Source organism: Artemia franciscana, unplaced genomic scaffold (genome assembly GCF_032884065.1).
Source record: "Artemia franciscana unplaced genomic scaffold, ASM3288406v1 Scaffold_1013, whole genome shotgun sequence".
In the NCBI taxonomy this organism is placed as follows: Eukaryota; Metazoa; Arthropoda; class Branchiopoda; order Anostraca; family Artemiidae; genus Artemia; species Artemia franciscana.
In genome coordinates this window covers 40,407-61,005 of record NW_027062723.1, presented here as the reverse complement: position 1 = coordinate 61,005, position 20,599 = coordinate 40,407, and the positions used below count along the sequence as shown (strand labels likewise).

At 36.9% G+C, this 20,599-nt stretch overlaps 1 protein-coding gene and 1 long non-coding RNA gene across 9 annotated transcripts in view; one reads left to right on the top strand and one right to left on the bottom strand.

Annotated features, from left to right (window-relative positions):
• Positions 1-20,599, top strand: part of LOC136042283 (uncharacterized) — a 38,013-nt gene that overhangs the window by 9,906 nt on the left and 7,508 nt on the right. The window contains exons 1-2 of one of the 8 annotated variants that reach the window (XR_010621232.1): positions 10,637-10,651; positions 13,144-13,185. The exons of 4 other annotated variants lie outside the window; for them this stretch is intronic. This is a non-coding gene — a long non-coding RNA (uncharacterized LOC136042283). 3 more of the 8 variants (XR_010621234.1, XR_010621227.1, XR_010621233.1) reach the window with 3 other exon arrangements.
• On the bottom strand, positions 1,069-8,054 carry LOC136042281 (uncharacterized). The gene is made up of 2 exons (XM_065727235.1): positions 2,029-8,054; positions 1,069-1,523 (listed from the first exon to the last, which is right to left on the bottom strand). The coding sequence occupies exon 1, from the start codon at positions 5,192-5,194 to the stop codon at positions 2,618-2,620; it is 2,577 nt and encodes an 858-aa protein (XP_065583307.1). The 5' UTR covers positions 5,195-8,054; the 3' UTR covers positions 1,069-1,523; positions 2,029-2,617.

Below are 20,599 nucleotides of genomic sequence, written 5' to 3'. Positions count from 1 at the left end.
TGGCAAGTAGGCCTAACTTTTCCCCAGAAAAATTTTTATTAACCAGCTAGCTGATGAAAAACTTTGCCCCAGAAAACATTTCCTTTTCCAACTAGCTGGAAAAAGTTATTGCCCTAGAAAAAATTCTGCAAACCAACTAACTAACAAACAAAATTACCCCAGAAAAACTAAATTAATCAACTTTACTGTGAAATCTCTTTGGATACAACCTTTTCTGCAGAAAAACAACTTTCCACTCGTAAATTTCTATCTGGCTTAGTACTAGGTAGCGCTAAGATCCAACTTTGCCGTTTTTTCAGTTGAAGACAAGTCAAACAACTGGCACGATTGACCTTTCATGTAGAAGAAAAGCTGTTGTTATTCTGGGATTATTAAGAAAATTTCCCCCAGAAAACTATTCCTTATCCAACCAGTTGACAATTAGTTTCTCCTCAACAGTATTTTCTTTCCAACAAGCTAGAAACAAACATTGCCACAGAAACACTTCTATTAAACATCTAGTTGGCAAGTAACTTTTCCCCCGAAAAATTTTCATTAGTCAACTAGTTGATGACGGTAAAATTTAATTTTTTCGGCTGCTTTTAAGTTGGAAATATAAAGTTTTGAAAGGAAGACTATCCTTAGTCACTTCTATTGGAACTTCCTTTGGTCAGAAATTTCTCAATTTGTGTACTAAATTTTGCGCAGCTTTTATTTGCACGGTATAAAATGCTTCGTTTACGTAAAAAAAAAAAAACAGATTTTCACAGTATCACACGCGTTTTCTATGCTTCTTTTGAGAAGCTTCACCTGAATGCTGCAACTTGATGGAATTCTTCTTAGGGTTTTTGGTGTCACTACCCCTGTGATAATTACACATGAAATTTTAGTCCAAATTGATAATGCTAGGCGAAGTTAAGGCTGCATCCTGAACTTTCGGAACCACACTACTTCTGGGCTGTCCAGTAGCTAGCCAGTTCTTGTCTTCTTCTGGCGAAACGAAAACTAGCTTAACTTCTTTTAATTTTTAGCCCTGACTCGAATCCTAACTAAAACTTAAAGTACTATGTAAAATTTAATCTCTTTTATTGATTGTGCGATTATTGATCACAAAATCAAAGTTAAAAACGAAACAGTCACAAAACAAGAAAAATCAAAGAAAAAGAATTTCACAGCTTTATGAGACCATTTTTAATCATTTTGAAAATAACTGATGTTAAGAAAAAGAAATGATGAAAACAATGACAGAAGTGTCTTTGTGTTTCCATTGCTTCAAGGTTTTTGCTTCCTTAGCCATGCTTGAGAACCATTGGAACATATCCCCAGATGCAGCTAAATTAAGTGATAATGATCCATCATAAACAAGCGTTTAATTAGCGGCTTTCTGTGCAAACTGACAGTAAGACCACTTACAGGCCAGCTAGTCTTGTAATTAAGTGAAGTCTAGCTGACACTAAAAGACCAACTGTTCTTCTAAAAACTAGGATAAAAATAGGAGCATAAACTGCAAGTAGGAAGAGAGAAAAAAAAATAAAAACTTCAAGCTAGAAATAACAAAATTAATTTGAATAAAAAAATTTACTGAAAACAAATACTGATAAGGCAATAGCGGTGAACAAAATAAAGCTTTGTAAAAAAAAGTGTCTTCCAATTAATTGGAAAAAAATTACTCAAAAAAATATTGATATTGCAATAGCGGTGAACAAAATAAAGATTTGACAAAAAAATTTGAACTAGCAAATTTGGTCTGTTGACTTAAAGCTATGTTTCCAAAGGGTCCAGCAAAAACATTGTACCGAATCCCGTGTAGTGTATTTCGCATCCGTGTTTCCACAGATGCGAAATACGTATGCAAATTTTCAGACAAACTTAAAAACCCTGTACAAGGAATGGCTATACTTAGGATGCAGCTTATAACCAGCAGAACTTTAGTTGTGTAGGAAGGAAAACTATGAATTGTGGTGAATAGCAAGCATCTTAATACTTTTTTACAATTAAATTCTGACAATTTTGTGCCTAAATATCCGGACTGTGTTGAAGTATTTCAACTCAATCTCGGTGAAAAATTGCCAGATCGAATACGCCATTTTTTGGATGCGAATGATAAATTCTTGTTTGGTTGCAAAATTTGAACTATGCGAAAACATAGCTTAAGAAATACTAAGCGTCTACTTTTAGCTGTAGGTGACCATGGCTGAGCTCTTAGCTACACACCAGAATTTGAAAAGAACAATCCCTCTAAGAGATACATTCGACTAGACAAACGTAGAAAATGCAAAACAGACAACCGACAACGTTACCTATCCTCGAGAAAACACAATAAGCATATGTACCATGGTCTCAGCCCAAAAATAACGAAAAAAGCTAAAAAAAAGTCCACAAAAATTTTTCTAATCACTTTCCCAACCGCTTCTCTCCTTTAGAGTCTCCGCGAAATAACAATTACTACTTGTCAACTAATTCTAACTGTCAGTTTTCTTAATGCTATTTAAAAAACATGTTAAAAAAACAACAAAACAAAGCAATATACCGCCATATATTAATATTTTATATTATGTCACCATGTGTGAAAAACCAGAAAAAAAATGTTTTCAAAAAGCTATTGAAAACTTGTTGAAACAGAAAAAAAGGCGATTCATTAGCGTTTCTGTTTCGGCGGAGGAGGAGGCTCAAACGACAAAGGTAATAAATCAACATCAGGGTCGTCGGGACCACCCACGTATGTTTCATACGATGGAGTGTCGTGATACATAGCACGGTAGCCGTCTTCCGTCCGCTCAACCACTTTAGCAAGTAGCTTGCCGTAGTGTTTACCCTTGACACCTACCGTGTTCACCATAATAAATCTTCCCACGAACTCTTCATCCCCATCAACACTAGCAGCAAAACTAACGTCTTGGGAAGAAACTTCTTCACTCCAATCGGATGGAGTTGACAATTTGCCCGGTTTCTTGCAGCGTTTGCTGGGATATTTTATACCAACGCCATGTCTTGCAGCAACATATTTTACGGCGCATGTTCGGTCGATCCTATAATACCATTTAAGAGCTGCAGCTATGGTCTTACAGCTCGGCTTAGATATCCTGTTATGGGACTCGACGGCATTGGTAGTCGCAGGCAAGACGTCCCACTCTCTATCAGTGAATTCGGAAAGGGCCTTGCAAATCATCTTTAAGTTATTTGCCCTAGACCAAAACGAAACCCAGCTAGCAGCTTGACTCCATCCGTCACAGTATCGTAGAGCAGCAGCCGATATGAGACAAGAAAAGGCCTTCAAAAGCTTTTGGTCTGGCTTGCCAGACAAAACACTAAAACACAGATCAGCTTGTTGTTTGTTAGGAGCAGATTCGAGCAGCCGAGCAACAGATTTGAATTCACAGACCTCGTCCTTAGTACTGCAGATTTTCTGAGATATTTTATTCACGGATCGCCAAAAGTGGACACGACATCCCCGTATTCGAATTAAGCTCTGCTGTATATCGTCACTTTCATTGAAAGTTGACTGGCTTTCAACGGCCGACTTGAGACCTTGCTTCTGTGCCTCAGAGAAATCAGCGATAACAATCAAGTTTACTGGACAATAATCTGGATGTTTTTTCTTCACCTCGTCAAAGAGAACTCCAAAAGCACTCTTATAGGCGCCTCTATGCAAATCAGACATAAGCACCCGGGCAACAGTAACGTATTGCAAAATTTCGCTGTCATATACAACAACATTCAGCAGATATTTGAAAGGGTGGAACGTTCCAGGGTAGGTAACATCAGGAATAAAAAAATCAGCTTTTGCCAGGACATCGATGTGAATGTCGAACATTAAAAGACAAAGAGAATTGCCTTGATCCAAAGAGAAAAAACGTAGGTACTTTAGGGTGGCCTGCTGCATTTCAAGGTTGATCTGTTTGTCATCGTTTTGAAACAATGGTATTTCCTTAAGCATAGCCTCGTTAAAGGTTTCAAGAAATCGAGGAAGAGAATCCGGCCCCTTCCGCACTGCATCAACAAACTTTCTGACGCGGTCCAAATTAACCGCAGCTAAATTCCTTTCGCCCAAAATATAACCAACACCAACCCCTTTATGAATCTCAGAAACTGTCAATGTTGGGTCACGTGCTACAGCCCCTACAATGTCAGAACGAACCCTAGAGACTAGACGGTTTTCTGGTGGCCGGGCGTGAGAGTGGAGTCGTCCATCATCATTGCTAAAGGAAATGACCCACCGTCGATGATCTTTCTTTTTGACAGGACAAACGAAAGCTATTCGACAACCACAACACTTGTTTTTGAGCGGCTCATCTGGATGTTCAAGGCAAGTGTTTCTGCTGAAACAGTTCTGAAGAGAAAACTCACAACCTGCTGCTGTACACTGTTTGACCCCAGCGCATTCATTGACACGGACTAAAACGCTAATCTGAGACTCGTCATTCGGAAGCATGACCACTTTTTCAAATTTTGGCATGCCTCCCTTCCTAGTCAGTTGCATATTACCCATCAGGAAAACATAGTCGTCATCTCCATCGTAAATTGTTTTCACGTCGTCAATAAAGAGAACCTCGGAAACACCCGAGTTTTCAGTATACCCTGGATATTTGAGCATGCCAAGCGTTGCATTTTTCCAAGATCCAGAGAGTAGTGCTGCCAAAACTTTGTCAACGACGCCTGGTCTCGGCTTTCTAGAAGGCGTGAGTGAGGTGCAGACAGAAAAAGCGCTCTTTGAATACAGTACTGGTGGGAGCTTGACCACTTCTGGCAAAGACATTCCAAGCGAAAAAAATTTCCTGACCTCCCTCCTACCACCAAAAAACATTTCACGCAAGTGAATCGTTACGATACCTAGCGACGACGCTTGACGAATCAGACCTGAGAGTACATGCTGGCCTTTAACACCAACGAAACTATGGAAAGGATAGGCTGTGTAATCTGCATCAACCAGATGTTCCCGCAGCCACTTGTCCGACCGGCCCATGAGAAAAGATGTTATATGCGTTTCCGAAACGGATGAAATTCCCCTATCATAAAACAGCTTCAAACAGTCTACAACTTTACGAATTTCACCGGAAGCATCCTGAAAACTCTGGTCATCACAACTCTGGCAGCAGTTTTGAGCGTCGCCCTGGGGCAAGCTTTCGCCGAAATATTTGACCTGAAATTTAAGAAGACAAAGGCCAGAGAAGCCAGAATAGGCGTAATTCAGAACATCCACAAAGTTGGTTAACATTGATTTTTGTCTCCATCAGATGATCCGTCAAGCCAGAATACGCAGCGATTAATATCATACTTTTCATTCAAGAGAATAACGGCCCTAGCAGGTTTTCCGTCGCGTCCTGCTCTACCTTGCTCTTGCATCCAAGACGACATGTTTTTTGGCAAGCCAAAACGAACAACACAACAAACGTCTGGAAGATTCAAGCCACAGCCATACGCAGTAGTGGCGCAGAGTATTTCAATCTCCCCATTTCTCATTGTAGCATGAATGTGATTTTTATCCAGTGATGAGCATTCTCCAGTGAACGCCGCAGCCTTGACTCCTAAACTGGAAATGGCCGAACATGCAGCACTGGCCTCCCGCGCATACGAGAAATATACTATGGCTAGCTGTCCATTAACTGTTCCAATGATCCTCTTGGCAGCTTCAGACCAACTTTCAACCCAATCCACACTACCTTCCAAACCTGAAGGTGGGCTGTAATGCGAAATCTCCAGCCTTACATTTGGCCTATCAACAGACATTCGAACTACACAAGGGTGTGAAGAAACTCCTCTCTAATCAGTTTTTCGTCTTTGGGCAGCAGAGTTGCTGTCAATGCAAGGAAAGTTGCGCGAGGGAAAAAACTTCTCAAGCTCTTCAGTTCCAAAAAGGAACTTCTAAAGCCACACCATTCGTAGAGTAGATGGCACTCGTCAAAGACTACAAATTTCAACCGTCTGTCTATAAGAGATCTTTGCCTCCGAACGATCCCTAACGATCCTTCCCGGCCCATAAAACTTTCTGGAGAACCTACTAAAATCACAGGTTTATTTTCAGACAAATCTGAAATGGCGGTCACTTGTTGGTCGTATTCGACAGGAGCAATTTTTTCACCAACAACAAAGGAATCGATACCACGTGAAAGTAAAAAATCACTTTGATCCTTGCGCAGTGCTATGGTTGGAACAACCAAAAGAGTAATACCTGATTCCATAACAGATGGAATTTGATAGCAAATCGACTTTCCACTTCCAGTGCCTGAAACAACTAAAGCATCTTCTTTTTTTAGAATGTTAGTAATACTACGAATCTGAAAATCTTTCAGCTGCGTGATGCCAAAATTTCGAAGTGCACAGCCAGTGACAGCATCCAAGATCATTTGAGACGGTTCCGTAGCAGGCACCATAACTTCTGAAACCAATAGATGAGAGTCAGGTAGACCGGAACTGGAAAATTCGGAGTGAGAAACAGGTTGACTAAGGTCGGTCAATGGTAGATCTGACACAGAAAAATTCTCTTGATAGGAATCATTATTGGAATTGAGTATTGGAAATTGAATTGTGGAATTGAGAGCACGATCTGGCTGCATGAAAGCTTCAGGGGCAAGTTCAGTCAACATTTTGCAAAGTTCGAAGACAGTGGGACGAGCTGTCGGCTCAAACGCGCAACATTTCAGAAAAACTTCTTTTAGGAGACTTGACATATCTTCATGACAGGGCAACACCCCACTCCTAATTTTATTGACTATCACGTCAACAGGAAAACCATCCTTTTCGAAGGGAAACTTGATCGTAAAATCATGTAGCTCATATAGAAACATTCCAAAAGAAAACAGGTCACAAGCAAAGGTAGGACGTTTGTTGTCGCATCTTTCTGGGCTCATAAAACATATTGTCCCACCCCGATTTTGCTGAGACTGATCTTGAGTAGTTGAAGTAACGACTAATGTCACAAGTGATAATCGGCTTTCTCCAAAATCTGCTAATTTAAAGAGCCAAGGGTCGTCGTGTCCCCTTTTTTCAGTGACCAAAACGTTAGCCGATTTGAGGTCAGCATGGATGATCTTTATCGAGTGAAGATACCTTAAGCCCTCTGAAACCTGACAAGCCATTGAACTAAATAAGACAGGAGCGATTTCCCTGCTCACTTCACTACTCAAGACGGACAGGAAACCAAGAATTTGCCTGGCATTGTTAAAAGAATGTGGATTCCCATCTTCATCCGTCAAAACTTTCTCGCAGTATTCGAGGCCAAGGGTCATCTCCTTCAAACAGACAAACCTAATCCCAACAACGTTTTCATGGCGTGTTTTATAAATGGCAGCAGCTTCCTTTAAAATAACTGACTCGTATTCGGCATTACCGCGGATTCCTATATATTTTTTTAAGGCTACTTTTTGTCCGCCAAAATGACCCACAGAAACCTCACAAGCCCTCCCACCCCCAATTACTATTTCTGAAGGTGGAACGGAGTCGATCAACAATTCTTTTGGTACTTCCAGACTTGATCTGGGCTTAGCAAAACAGGGCACTTTCAAGCTGAAAGCCATGGTACTAACACTGCAATACAAACAAAAACAAAAAAAACACTGGAAAGAACGAAACAATCCTTTCTACATAAACAACAATGCATAGAAAAAAAAATGAAAAGGAGAAAACATTCCCGTCTTCAAGACTGAGAATCGTCACAATACAAACCCGCCTAGATTAAGTGAGGGCACTTACTTCACAAATGTCATTTCACATCACATCAACTTGGTAGAGGCTGTAGGACTCAGAGATGGTTCCACAGCTTCGACCTGAAATAAAAGCTATACTAAATGAGAAGTTATTCTCACACAGAAAATGTCAGTGCACGGGGTAACCCTAGGGTGGAAATTATCAACGGGATGATTAGTGCTAAGTGTCCGTTGATTTTTCAAAAATTGAGATTTTTCTTTTAAACGACTTCAAGATAATAGTAAAATATTCAGTTGTTTTTTATCTTTGTTTTTCCTTCACTGATCACAGATCGCAAAAATATCAGCTTGAATGCTACTATCCAGCCTATAAACAATATCAGGAACATCAATACCCAAGAACTGTGTCTGCACATGCACAGGCTCAACTAAAGCACTAAAATGTTTTTCCACATTCCTACTATTCAAAATGTCTGCCACTGGTGTATATTTACTTTCAGGGCTTAATAAACTTGCTGGAATAGGACTAGATAAACTGGAATCTGCTAGCACTGATGGTACTTCTCCGTTCAACCCCTCTGGTATAGCAGTTACGAACATATTAGGTAAGAGGGCAGGCAGAAAGCTGTAGCACAGTCTCTTCTTGTAGATGAAAGTTCAAATTGCATCCTATGTTGGGGCACACTGTAAAAAAAAAAAAATAAAATAAAAAATGCGTTGAAATTTCAAACGCTTAAAAAAGATCAAATTTTCTTGTTGAATTTTCAACAGAATTTTAAAATCAATCAAATGATTGGGATCTTTAACGATTGGTTGGATTAAAAAAAAAAGAAAATAAAACAGGTGAGTGTAATCTCCAATTTTTTGTTGCCTTTTCAACAACAAATGTCTCAAATCCAGCAAGTGAATATAATCTTCAATCTTTTGTTTGATTTTCAACCATAAATGTTCAAAATCCTGCCAAACAGTTTAATATAACATGTTCTGTTGACTTTTCAATACCCAATTTTGAAAGTCCAATCAATTGTTTTGAAATTCCAATGTAAGAATTTCATATTTCACACTTTGCTGACTTACCAAAAAATGATGTTGGAAATCTAACAAAAAACTTGAAGCCGTGATAAAGTAAATTTCTGAAAGTCGAGGTATAAAAATACAAGTCAGCACCAGTTAGAAAATCTATTAGAAAATACCAATTAAAAAAACCAGAAGAAAAATCTTCAAACAGCATCAATTATCCAATTATCGTGCCTCATGAGAAATTTGATCTGAATTTGCCGAGATTCTCGGGTCCTTCAGTTGACACATTGTAAAGTATCTAGCTGCGTCTTGCAAAGCTTAATATCCAACAGGAGAGGAGCTAATGAGCAAAATATTGCTTTTCCTTGCTACCTTTGCAGATAATAAAAAAAAAAACAAGTTTCTTTTTAACTACAAGTAAGGAGTGACATTAAAACTTAAAACAAACAGAAATTATTCCGTAGATGCTAGGAGTTGTCCCTTCCTAAACGCCCCGCTCTTTACTCCAAAGTTTGACCTTTTCTCACAACTCTATTTTTTGAAACAATAAAAAAACTTTAGTGTAAAGAACGGGGCGTTTAGGAGGGGACAACCCCTTTCATCTACGGAATAAGTCCTGTTCGTTTTAAGTCTTAATGTCGTTCCTTACTTGCAGTTAAAAAATTTTGTTTTTGTTTTAAATTTAATTTCTGAACGTTTTTGAATCAATGCATGTTTTGATTTTGACATTTCGCATATGAATAATCAAAACGAAATTTGCATATTAATTTTTTTTTGGCTAAATGGCTTTCTCATAGTTTTGATTGGACGATTTTGATAAAAAAAAGAGCTGGGGAACGAGGCCTAGCTGCCCTTCAATTTTCGGTAACTTAAAAATGCAACTAGAACTTTTCACTTGTTTTAAAACCGTTTTTATTAGTAATAAATATACGTAACTTGCGCATTAACTTACGTAACGAACTTCTATATTTGTATACATTACGTATATGAGAGGGTTTTCCCCTCGTCAATACCTCGCTCTTTACACTAAGGCTTGAATTTTGTCCCAATTATTTAAGAATAGCCCCCGAATCACAAAGGCCGTAGAATAAATAGATGAAATTAGTAAGAATATTTTAGCGTAAAGAGCAAGGTATTGCAGAGGACACAAACCCCCTTATATACATCATATTTTTGTTCGTTTTAAGTTTTAATTCTGCTCCTTACTTCCAGTTTAAATTTTTTTTATTTTTTTTTAATAATGCTAGAATACATTTGTAAAGATAGGAATTTGAAACTTCTAAAGTAGGGTTCTTTGATACGCTGAATCTGATGGTGTGATGTTTGTGAAGATTCCATGACTTTTAAGGGGGTTTTCTCCTATTTTCTAAAATAAGACAAATTTTCTCAGGCTCGTAACTTTTGATGGGTAAGACTAAACCTGATAAAACTTATATATTTGAAATTACCATTAATATGCATTTTTTTTATATAACTATTGGTATCGAAATTTCGTTTTTTTAGTTTCGGTTACTATTGAGGCAGGTCGTTACCACGAACTGTCTGATATATTAAAAAAAAAAACTTTCCTGGAAATTTAACAATATGCAGACCCTTACCCGGGATTTTTTTTTTTTTTTAGAGGAGAGATGGTTGTTTTTTTTAACAGTTTTCTGGGGTCGTAAGAGCCTTTACGGTTTTGACAGGCTCAGGGCTCTTACAACTACGTTTTCCGACAAAATGCACGCTATTTTAGCTTAACAGGAAAAGCACATCATTTCAAAAAATTACTGTACTTACCTTACATTCAGAGGCTTCTCAATGTCGACTATTGCAGAATGTATTTTGCGCGAAATACGAAAACTTTTCTTCAACAAGTTTAATGGCGCCGGATGTTTGACTTTTCTTTAACCGAAAAACGGCAGAGGTGGATCTTACTCCTAGCGCTACCTATTGTAACTTACCAACAAAGAAAATAAACTACACCAGATGGAAATTTACAAGTGGAAAGTTGTTTTTCTGCAGAAAAGGTTGTATCCAAGTAGGCTTCCGAGTAAGGCGAAGTTTTTCATCAACTAGTTGGTTACTAAAATTTTTTCTGGGGAAAAGTTACTTGCCAACTGGATGGTTAATGGAAGTGTTTCTGGGGCAATGTTTGTTTCTAGCTAGTTGGAAAGAAAATGTTGTCTGGAAGAAATTACTTGCCAACTAGTTGGAAAGTAAGTGTGGCCTGGGAGAAATTACTTGCCAACTAGTTGGAAAGTGAATATTTTTCTGGGGTAAATTATTTTTGTCAACTAGTTGACAAATTTGATTATTGTTGGGATTATAGGCCTATAGCAAAGCTGATTATTAAGGGTAGAACTTTAAACTAAGCTTGTAAAAATTTTAAATGATGGTCTTTTCTCTATCTTGAAAATTAGTTGAGCTTGCTAAATTATTATTTTAGGGATGGATCTAGGGTTCAACAGTGGCATCAATTGAGAGGGAATTCCCCCAGAATTTGAAAAATACTTTAGGTCTTTTTTCATTAGAATTTATCTATTTTGGGACATCCATCTAAGAAACAAAAACACCCCCCTAGATTTTAGAACTGCACTTAGTAATGGGTAAAATATATTGTGGTCACTAAAAACTTTTACAATCTTGCATATTTTACCATTATTAATTTATAAAAAAATGTGATCCAGACATTTAACATTGAATTCACCAAAAAAAACCTTTAGACCCACTAAAGGTTAGATAATAATGAAAAAGTTTCAATTACAACTTTTAAAGGAGTAAGCCTCATAGCTTCTAGAATTTTAACCATACCTTCAGAATCAGAGATCCTGAAGCAGGTCAAAATCTTGAAAATGAGCTTCTAGTATAGGTAATTTGTCAAAAAAAGAGTATCAAAACTGAGACAAAAACCTTCTTACATACAGAAAAGAAACAGACCGATGAATAAAGCAACATATAGCATTTATGCTAATATAATGCAAGACAGAAAAGATCAAAATTTCAATTATGCATCTGTTTCTTTTAACAGATAGGAGGAATAAACCTCCAAGCTTTGAAAAATTCAATCTCACTTTTGGGACCAGTTAAGTAACTTGCCAACTAGATGGTTAACAGAAGAGTTTCTGTGGCATTGTTGTTTGCAAACTAGATGGTTAACAGAATTGTTTCTGGGGTAACAACTTTTTTCAACTAGTTGGAAAAGGAAATATTTTTTTGGGTCAAAGTTTTTCATCAGCTAGGTGGTTAATAAAAAAATTTCTGGGGAAAAGGTACATGCCAACTAGATGGTTAATAAAAGTGTTTCTGTGGCAATGTTTGTCTCTAGCTAGTTGGAAAGACAGTGTTTCTGGGGAAAAATTACTTGTCAACTAGTTAGAAAAGGAATAGTTTTCTGGGGCAAATTTTCTTGTGAACTAGTTGACAAATTTGAGTATTGCTATTGAGATTGCCAAATTATCCAACTAGATGGCAAAAATATTTGTATTTATAGGGAGATTGGATAGTACCTTTTTATATAGGCTTACATGCTATTTTTTTCCATTAGTCAAATGGTGTACATCCGTCATTTGTAAAAAAAAGAGTATCAAAACTGAGACAAAAACATCCTTACATAAAGAAAAGAAACAAGACAGATAAATAAAGGAACAAATAGCATTTAGGCCTTTGCTAATAAAATGCAAGATAGAAAAGATCAAAACATCAATTATGCACCTGTTTTCTTTAAACAGATGGGAGGATCAAACCTCCAAGCTTTGAAAAATTCAATCTCACTTTGGGACCAGGTAAGTAACTTGCTAACTAGATGGTTAACAGAAGAGTTTCTGTGGCAATGTTTGTTTCTAGCTAGTTGGAAAGAAAGTGTTGCTGGGGAGGAATTACTGGTCAAAATAATAGAAGTGTTTCTGTGGCAATGTTTGTTTCTAGCTAGTTGGAAAGAAAGTGTTGCTGGGGAGGAATTACTGGTCAACTAGTTGGAAAAGGAATAGTTTTCTGGGGAGAAGTTTTTCATCAACTAGTTGGTTAATAAAAAATTTTCTGGGGAAAAGTTACTTGCCAACTGGATGGCTAATAGAAGTGTTTCTGTGGAAATGTTTGTTTCTAGCTAGTTAGAAAGAAAGAGTTGCTGGGGAGGAATTACTGGTCAACTAGTTAGAAAAGGAATAGTTTTCTGGGGCAAATTTCCTTGTGAACTAGTTGACAAATTTAAATATTGCTATAGAGATTGCCAAATTATCCAACTAGATGGCAAAAATATTTGTATCCCTCCCTGAAATATCTACCTCCACTCCTCCCTCTAGAGGGTCCTGACCTTTAAAAACATGCGTGTTATAAAAGAGAAACTGTGCAAAATAGATCTTCTGCTTAATTTAAGCACAACAAAATTGTTTTTAGCTTCATAACTTAGCTCAATTCCATTTTATTAGGGTTTAAAGATATACAAAAACATTTCCTAAATTTTGAAAAAAAAACATTGATATGGCTTGACATTCTACTCAAATAACAGGAATTGCATTTTCAGATCTAAAGGCGGAGAAAAAGCAACTGGTAACTGAAAATTAAGGTAAAATGTTGTTTTGCTAAAATTTCAATAGGAATAGACCTGTCATGTAGGTGAACTTCAGGGTCCTCTAAAGGGAGAAAGAGGGAGCAGAGGTAGGTACTTCAAAATACCTTCCTGGGATATACTTTAGCCTGTAGACCCATCCCTGAAAGTTTCATTTTCCTAACCTAACCCCTTTCCCAGATAGTCAAAAGTCAGTAAACTAGAATTTTACCTAATATGTAAAGAAGTAAATCAGGTAATTGCAATAGGTAAGCTTTCAGGCCAAATTACTGTCCCTTCAGACCTAATTAACTGAAAGCTCTGTAAAAAATTAGCTGTATTTGTACACACACAATGAAACCAGACTGATTGTATCCTGGTTTGAAAGGGGGATAAATTTGGTGGCTTTAATTTAGGTAATGTTTTTACTCATAATCTAGTTGTGGGCTATACATTATAGGCCTAGTTAGAGCTTTCACTGGTTCCATTTGGCTTTTTGCTCCTTACTTTGCTATCTTGTCTGCTTTTTCATTTCTTTCTATACCTAGATGACTAGGTATAGGCTATATTGAAATTTAATAACAAAGCCTAATCTTCCAAGGCTGTTTAGGTTTACTTTGGTTTGATGTAGCTCTATGTCCAGTGTTTCAAACTTAGGGTTTCTTAAGGTATTGAGAGCAGATTTAAAGTCAGAGAATATTACTATGCATTAATTGCTCTGCTTTGGTTCAATAGGGTCTCTAAGCCCAAATTGACAGCAGCTACTTCAGCTGTTGGGATAGTAGTCCCTGACTTGTGTTTTTCCATAATGCATAGGCTTTGCTCTTTTAAAAAGCAACCACTTCCACATCCCTCTTCAAATAAAGATCCATCAACATATAGTTAGGTATTTCCATTATATTCCTTTTCTAAGAGCTGATGAAATGATGGATTGCATTTTGGGTTTAAGTTTTATTTAAACCCTTGTAAGCAGTTTGTGTACAGAATTTGTCTTGACTCATTGGAAATAAGTGAGCTAAGAAAGTTGAAACAGGACTGGAAATTGTACATCAAATCTAAATCATCTGTTGAGAAAATGAAAGCTAGTTAGCCTGAGATTACTGCTATGCTCAAAGAGAAACTGTTTGTTGCCATCCTGAAGCAAGTTTCTCCTAACATGACTTGTACTGATGTAGAATCCCTTGTTCCAAGGGCATCAAGGACAATAGAAATCAGCAACTTTGAGAATTCCAAAGTGTTTAAGCTATATTTTGGGACCAGGGAGGACCTTGAAGATTTTCTTGTGGTATCAGTTTGGGTTGGCTTTGAGAAGCTGCCTGCAGAAGATTTCAAATTTCTCCCAAAAAGTTTATTTTCCTGTTATGAAGTTGGTCATATAGTGGCCAACTGTGTATTAGTGCCTATTTTTGGTTACTGTAGTGCTTCTGACCACACCTCCACAAAGGATAATAAGTGCACAAAAGATGTGTACTGTATTTTGTACAAAAAAGGCCATACATACAACAGCGTAAGATGTCTGGCTAATCAGGCAAAAAACAATGCTTAACCCAATCAAAATGAGTCTTAAACCTGCCTACTCAAGGTTCAATGAAGAAATAAACCAAGGATCCTCCATCTCTTATACGTTTGTCTCATGGAATTTAAATGAAAATTTGCTAAATCATTCTGTGCTTTTCAAGGACTTTTTATCTAAGTGTGACATAAAGTGTATTCAGGAGCAATTTGCAACTACTTTGAGCCTGAGCCTTTTGGAACTGTCAACCAATCATAAAGTATTCTTGGTCTCAGCTTACTGATCTCAGTCTTTTGGCCAGCCTTGTGGTAGTCTAGCAACCTTTCTGAAGTCTATTTATCCTTTATCCATTTTTGATTCACCAAGTGACTTTTTGGCAATCAGAATCTGGAATTTTATTGTGCTAGATATTTATCTGCCCACAAACTACCATGACAACCAATCTGAAATACTTTTTGCCATTAGTGCCTTCTTGTTTATCCAAATGTTTGTGAAAAATAAAAGAGCACAGTTTATGCTTTATTGCAACTGGTGACTTCAATTTTTGATCTAACCAACCCACATAATTCTTCTGGTGATTCTGATTACTCAAGTATTATTTTTGGACTGTTAAATGATGATTGTGTAGTTGCACTGAAGAATGAGAGTTTTACTTATGTCTATAATTTGGGTAGTACATCTAACTTAGACCATGTTTCTCTTACATCATCTGTAACTATTGCCAAAGTTGTTGTTAGTAATTCCAATTTTATGTCAGATCACTTCCCTTTGTCTTTTAGTGCTCCGATTGGTGATTGTGGCCCTTCTTCTAACTGGCTTCTAAAAAATCAATCTGTATTTTATGCTAATGATTGGGATAGGGCATCTCTAGATTTTTTCCAGAATGTGTGTAATGATTTCCTCACAAAAATTTGTGTCCATTTTGATTTGTTGATGCAGAGTTCAAGGAAGAATATGTATGATTTTTGAGTTAGACTGAACATTTATTGTAGTGAACTTACTCATGCCCTAGCTCTTGCAGAAAAATTGGCAGTACCTATTAGGTGAATAAAAGGTGGAACTGAAGAGCCTGGCTGGTCAACTAATGATAATTTACAAAATGCTTGCTTTTCTGCTAAGTTTTGGCTTTCAGTTTGGATTGAAGCAGATAAACCACACAATGGGTGGCTGCAAAAACTGTATTATACTAAACGCCAGTTGGCAAAGTACCTTTCTCTTTATTGGAGCTCAATTATTTTGTCTTGTTTGGAAGAAGTTTGGTCTTGGCCAAATAAGTTGTGGTCCAGTCTTGTAAAAGATATGCCAAGTCGAATACCATCTTGTATACCACTTTCCTCATGGGCTGAGTATTATAAAAGGAGAATTTTCTGTTCCAATTCCACATCTGCAAAATAGTTTCAAAGTGAAACTCCAATATTTTTTGAGCATGCTTCTAGTCCTTGACTGATTATTTCCAAGAGCTGGATTATTTCTAATAATCAGTTAATAACCAATTGCAATTAGTAAACCGAAGAAAAAAAAAGTCTAGAGGATTTGATAGGATACCTGCACAGCATTTGTTGTTGTGTGGTGAACTGTTTATGGAACCCTTAGTACTCCTTTACCAAATAATATTTAATCTGGGATTTGTCCTTGATTCTTTTTCAATTGGATGTTTTACTCCTATCCCAAAGAAGAATAAACCTCCTTCTGAATGTTTGTCTTTTTGCCCAATAACAGTTGCAACTTTATTTTGTAAAATTTTTGAGAATTTGACAGATGATGAATTGAGAACTGAATGTACAGTTTAGGCCACCATTTTGGTTTTCAGTCTTTCCTGGGGTGTGGTCATGCCCTTTCTGCTTTGGTATCTGCTTTAGTTGATGAAGAAAAGCACTGGGAAAGTATTGCTTTAGCTGCTCATGATAGTAAGACGTGCATTTCATTTGCTTCTCCACAAGGAGGTTCTATTTGACTTGGGCTTGACCAGTGCTGATTCCTGCATCCTAGCCCTGCTGGCTGACATGTATGAAAATCTGAAAGTGGAACTTAGGCTCCCTTTACTAGCTAACGAGTTTACTACTAGTCTTTTATGTGATTTTGCTTTTTCTTCACGTGGAAATTCCCTTCTCTCAGTAAAGAAAGGGTAAGACAATGTGCTATTTTGTCACTGACAGTATTTAATAACAGTATTTTTAAGGTCACAATCAAAGTCACTTATGACTTATATTCTGTTTGGTATTGATTTGTCTTTGATTTGACATGGACTAGAAGCTAATTTTATTAAGTTGCAACAAAAGTATGCCCATATTGGACTCCATTTTAATGCTGAAAAGTCTGAAGTGCTGCTTTTTAACTCAGAATCAGATGCTGCTCAGAGCATCATACTTGGTGGTTCTATTGTTGAGTTTGTGGATGATATTGTGTATCTGCGCCTCCCTATTGGACAATCAATGTTAGAGACATGATGGTTACTGCTCTCTCATTTTCAGAAGCGATCTTTTTTTATGTATAGCTGTATAGTGGCAAATAAGTGGAAGTTTGATTGTTGTCTTTTGGCCCAGGTGTACAATGCTATGATTTTTCCTCATTATCTTTATCTCAGTCCCTTTTTGTGCATTTTTACATTTTGCTACAGATAAACTGAAATTACACTCAAATAATCAATGTACTACAAGTTTGCAAAGTTTCTGCTGCGTTTATCACTGTAGACAAGAAATAGGTATGTTACGCGCCAGTATGGTGTTACTAAACCTGAAGAAGCAATTCTGTCGCAAATTGACCAATGTAATTCATCTGTCAAGACCCACCCATGGGCCAATGTTTTACAGCAGTAGTTGGCATCTGTTTTGTTTGTGTCAGATGAATTAGTGTCTTGTGCTTCTTTTTTTTGTGCTCAATTTATTTCTCCATTGATGGGTACTAAATACATTCATTCATTCATATGTGACATAGAACACATTATGGCTTCAAAGCTATCATATGAAGACACTATAAAGACATTTGCTTTGATAAAAGCATTTAAAGTTAAATTTTAATCTACAGGATAAAATTGATTGTGTTTATTTTAAATGTTATCAGCAATAAAATATTGTTATGATGAATCTCAAAGTTTTTCTTAAAGCTCTTCACCCATAAGGGTTTGCATAAATAAAAGAATATGCTACTGTTAGTAAAACAACTAAATACATATACAATAAATAACTATATTCTTCAAAGAAGTAAAATAGCCATAACCTGATACCTATAATTGGTTTGTCAACTGGTGGCACCAAATGTAATTCTTGGCCTGGCTTGACAGGTTTATATCTGTCCCTATGCTATGGATAATTAGATGACTGCCTAAGCAAATATAAATTAAAATGGATACTCAAGTCATAATCAAAATGATTGCCACAAATAAGTGTAGGTGTGTCACCATTTAAACCCATGTAGAACTTAAATGTAAAGATTTCAAGCCACTTTGGAAAAAGGAAACACAAACATAGGATGGTCCTTTTTGGGATTTCTTTTTTTTGGGGGGGGGGGGTAATGCCTTTAAAATTATGTTAGTTTCTTTTTGGTAAGGAGGCTTACAATTGCAAATTTATCAGGGACAATGTGATGTATGGCCTGCTTCTGGACACCCTACCGCCCTCTCCCCTCAAATGAAAAATTTGAGGTCCTTTAGTCCAGACCATGAACCTTGGAAACCTCAAGCTTATCAGAAAAAAAATTTACTCAGATTCAGGAGGCTTGTCCCCTAACAAAAAATGGAATTTATCCTTCTTGTGGGGGAACCAAATTTACTTTCCATCTTTTTCTTCTGCACTGGGGTCTTGACAGCCCAAGGAGTTAAAAATATTAGTTTCAAGTTTATAGGGAATAATAATGATAACATTTTCGCGGGACTAGCGGGCACAAATAGGAGCCTATTACTGCTAATTTCTGTCAACCTCCAGCCACTGGTCATCCTTCCAAGTATCTGACCACTGGCAGTGCGTTCTGAGGAATACGCTGCTGATGGTGCCAAGACTGTTATAGTGGTTATTATGTTTAGAAAAGAGTATTGAATGGTGGATCAAGTGGTAGACTTAAAAAAGGATATGTTCAAACCCAATATTTTTTTCCATTAGGTAGATAACACAGTTCTTTGACTCAATCTCATATTCACACCAATGATCATTGTTAGCTTCTTCTTAAGATGACTGATAAATTCAAATAGATTTTTCTGCTGGTTAGATTTTGTGAAAAATGTGGTACTTGCTAGTTACCCAAAACCTGCTCAAGAGGTTTGCTTTGTTTGATCTGAATAAACGTATTTTTTATCTTGTACTCGGCTATAATTAGCTTAGGTACTTTCTTGTTAGCTAGTACACACTTAAAAATTGAAGTTAGGTTAATCATAATGAAATATACCAAAATATGATGAAATTGTAATAGTTTAGTAACAAAACTATGGAAACTAACGGCCTGTTTTCCATAATTTTTTGTTGTAGCTCCCATAATTCTGTTACTAAAGTATTTATATTTTCATCATATTTGGGTATATTTTAATATGATTGCCCTTGCTTCACTTCTTGGGTGTGTTCTGTATAATTAATATGTACCAAAACAGCATATATATCCCTATTAAAACACAAACGGTTTTCTTTTTTGGTTTTCCCTGTAAACTTACGGAGACATTGTTACGTCAGAATTGCTGCATCATTCTGACTCCACATAGAAACAACGTCAGCCAATCAGCTTTAGATTCTTAAACAAAACTCCAAAATCCCACAACATAAAACGCGAAGTTTAGAGTTGTAAAAAGACTAATCTTGAATGTAGCGCTAAATTGGTTAGACACAAGTCAGCTTTTGCTTTGATACTGACTCGTCCAATTTGGACTAATTCATGGCTGTCTTATCAAGAAATTTAATTTCTTTGTCTGGTACGATCGATTTGTTGACTCGATACTGAGTATGGGAGTTTAGAGAGGGTCAAAAATATTTGGCTTTGATCGTGGAAGGGGTGCCAACCATAGTTATCACTTTGTTTGGTAATTGTTTACGCTTATTTATGTTTTTCCGGTTATAATGGTTGTATGGAGGTTTTCCTCGTTAACCATTTGCATTTCTTCTATATATTCTAATTTTTATGCGTGCTTTCTAATTTCAAAACAAGAAATAAATTTTCATGCGGAAGCATTCCCGAAGAAAACAGATTGCATTTAGAAGCATTCCCAAAGAAAAGAAATCTTTTTTTGTGAAAAGCTTTCAAAGTCTGATGGATATTTGTTTTTGGTATTTTTATCCATAAACATTTTCTTAAACTGTGATTCTATAGGGCCCTCTTAAGGATCAATGAACTCTCGCACAATCGGTTTCTCTGGCCTTGAATGTTAGTTGCGCAATGATTGGACCCTACGGCACTTGAAAGAGCAATGAACTCTCGCACAATCGGTTTCTCTTGCCTTGAATGTTAGTTGAGTAATGATTTAACCCTAAGGAACTTGGAAGAGCAATGAACTCTTGCCCAATGGATTTCACTGACCTTGAAAGTTAGTTGCGCAATGATTTAATCCTAAGGTATTCTTAAGGATCAATGAACTCTCACACAATCGATTTCTCTGTCCTTGAATGTTAGTTGCGCAATGATTTCACCCTAAGGCACTTGGAAGAGCAAGGGACTCTTGCACAATAGATTTCTCTGGCCCTGAATGTTTGTTGTGCAATTATTTAACCCTAAGGCACTTGGAAGAGCAATGAACTCTTACGTAACTCATTTCTCTGTCCTTGTGTTAGTTTTGCAATGATTTTAACCCTAAGGCACTGGGAGAATCAATGAACTCAGAGTACGGGTTATAGCTAAGTTGTGTAACAGCTTTCACGCTTCATTTGCATGCAATAGAACTGAGAGTCTTATGACTCCTCCCCGCAATGAATTCTACTTGTTTTATTACTCCTCCCCGCAATGAAT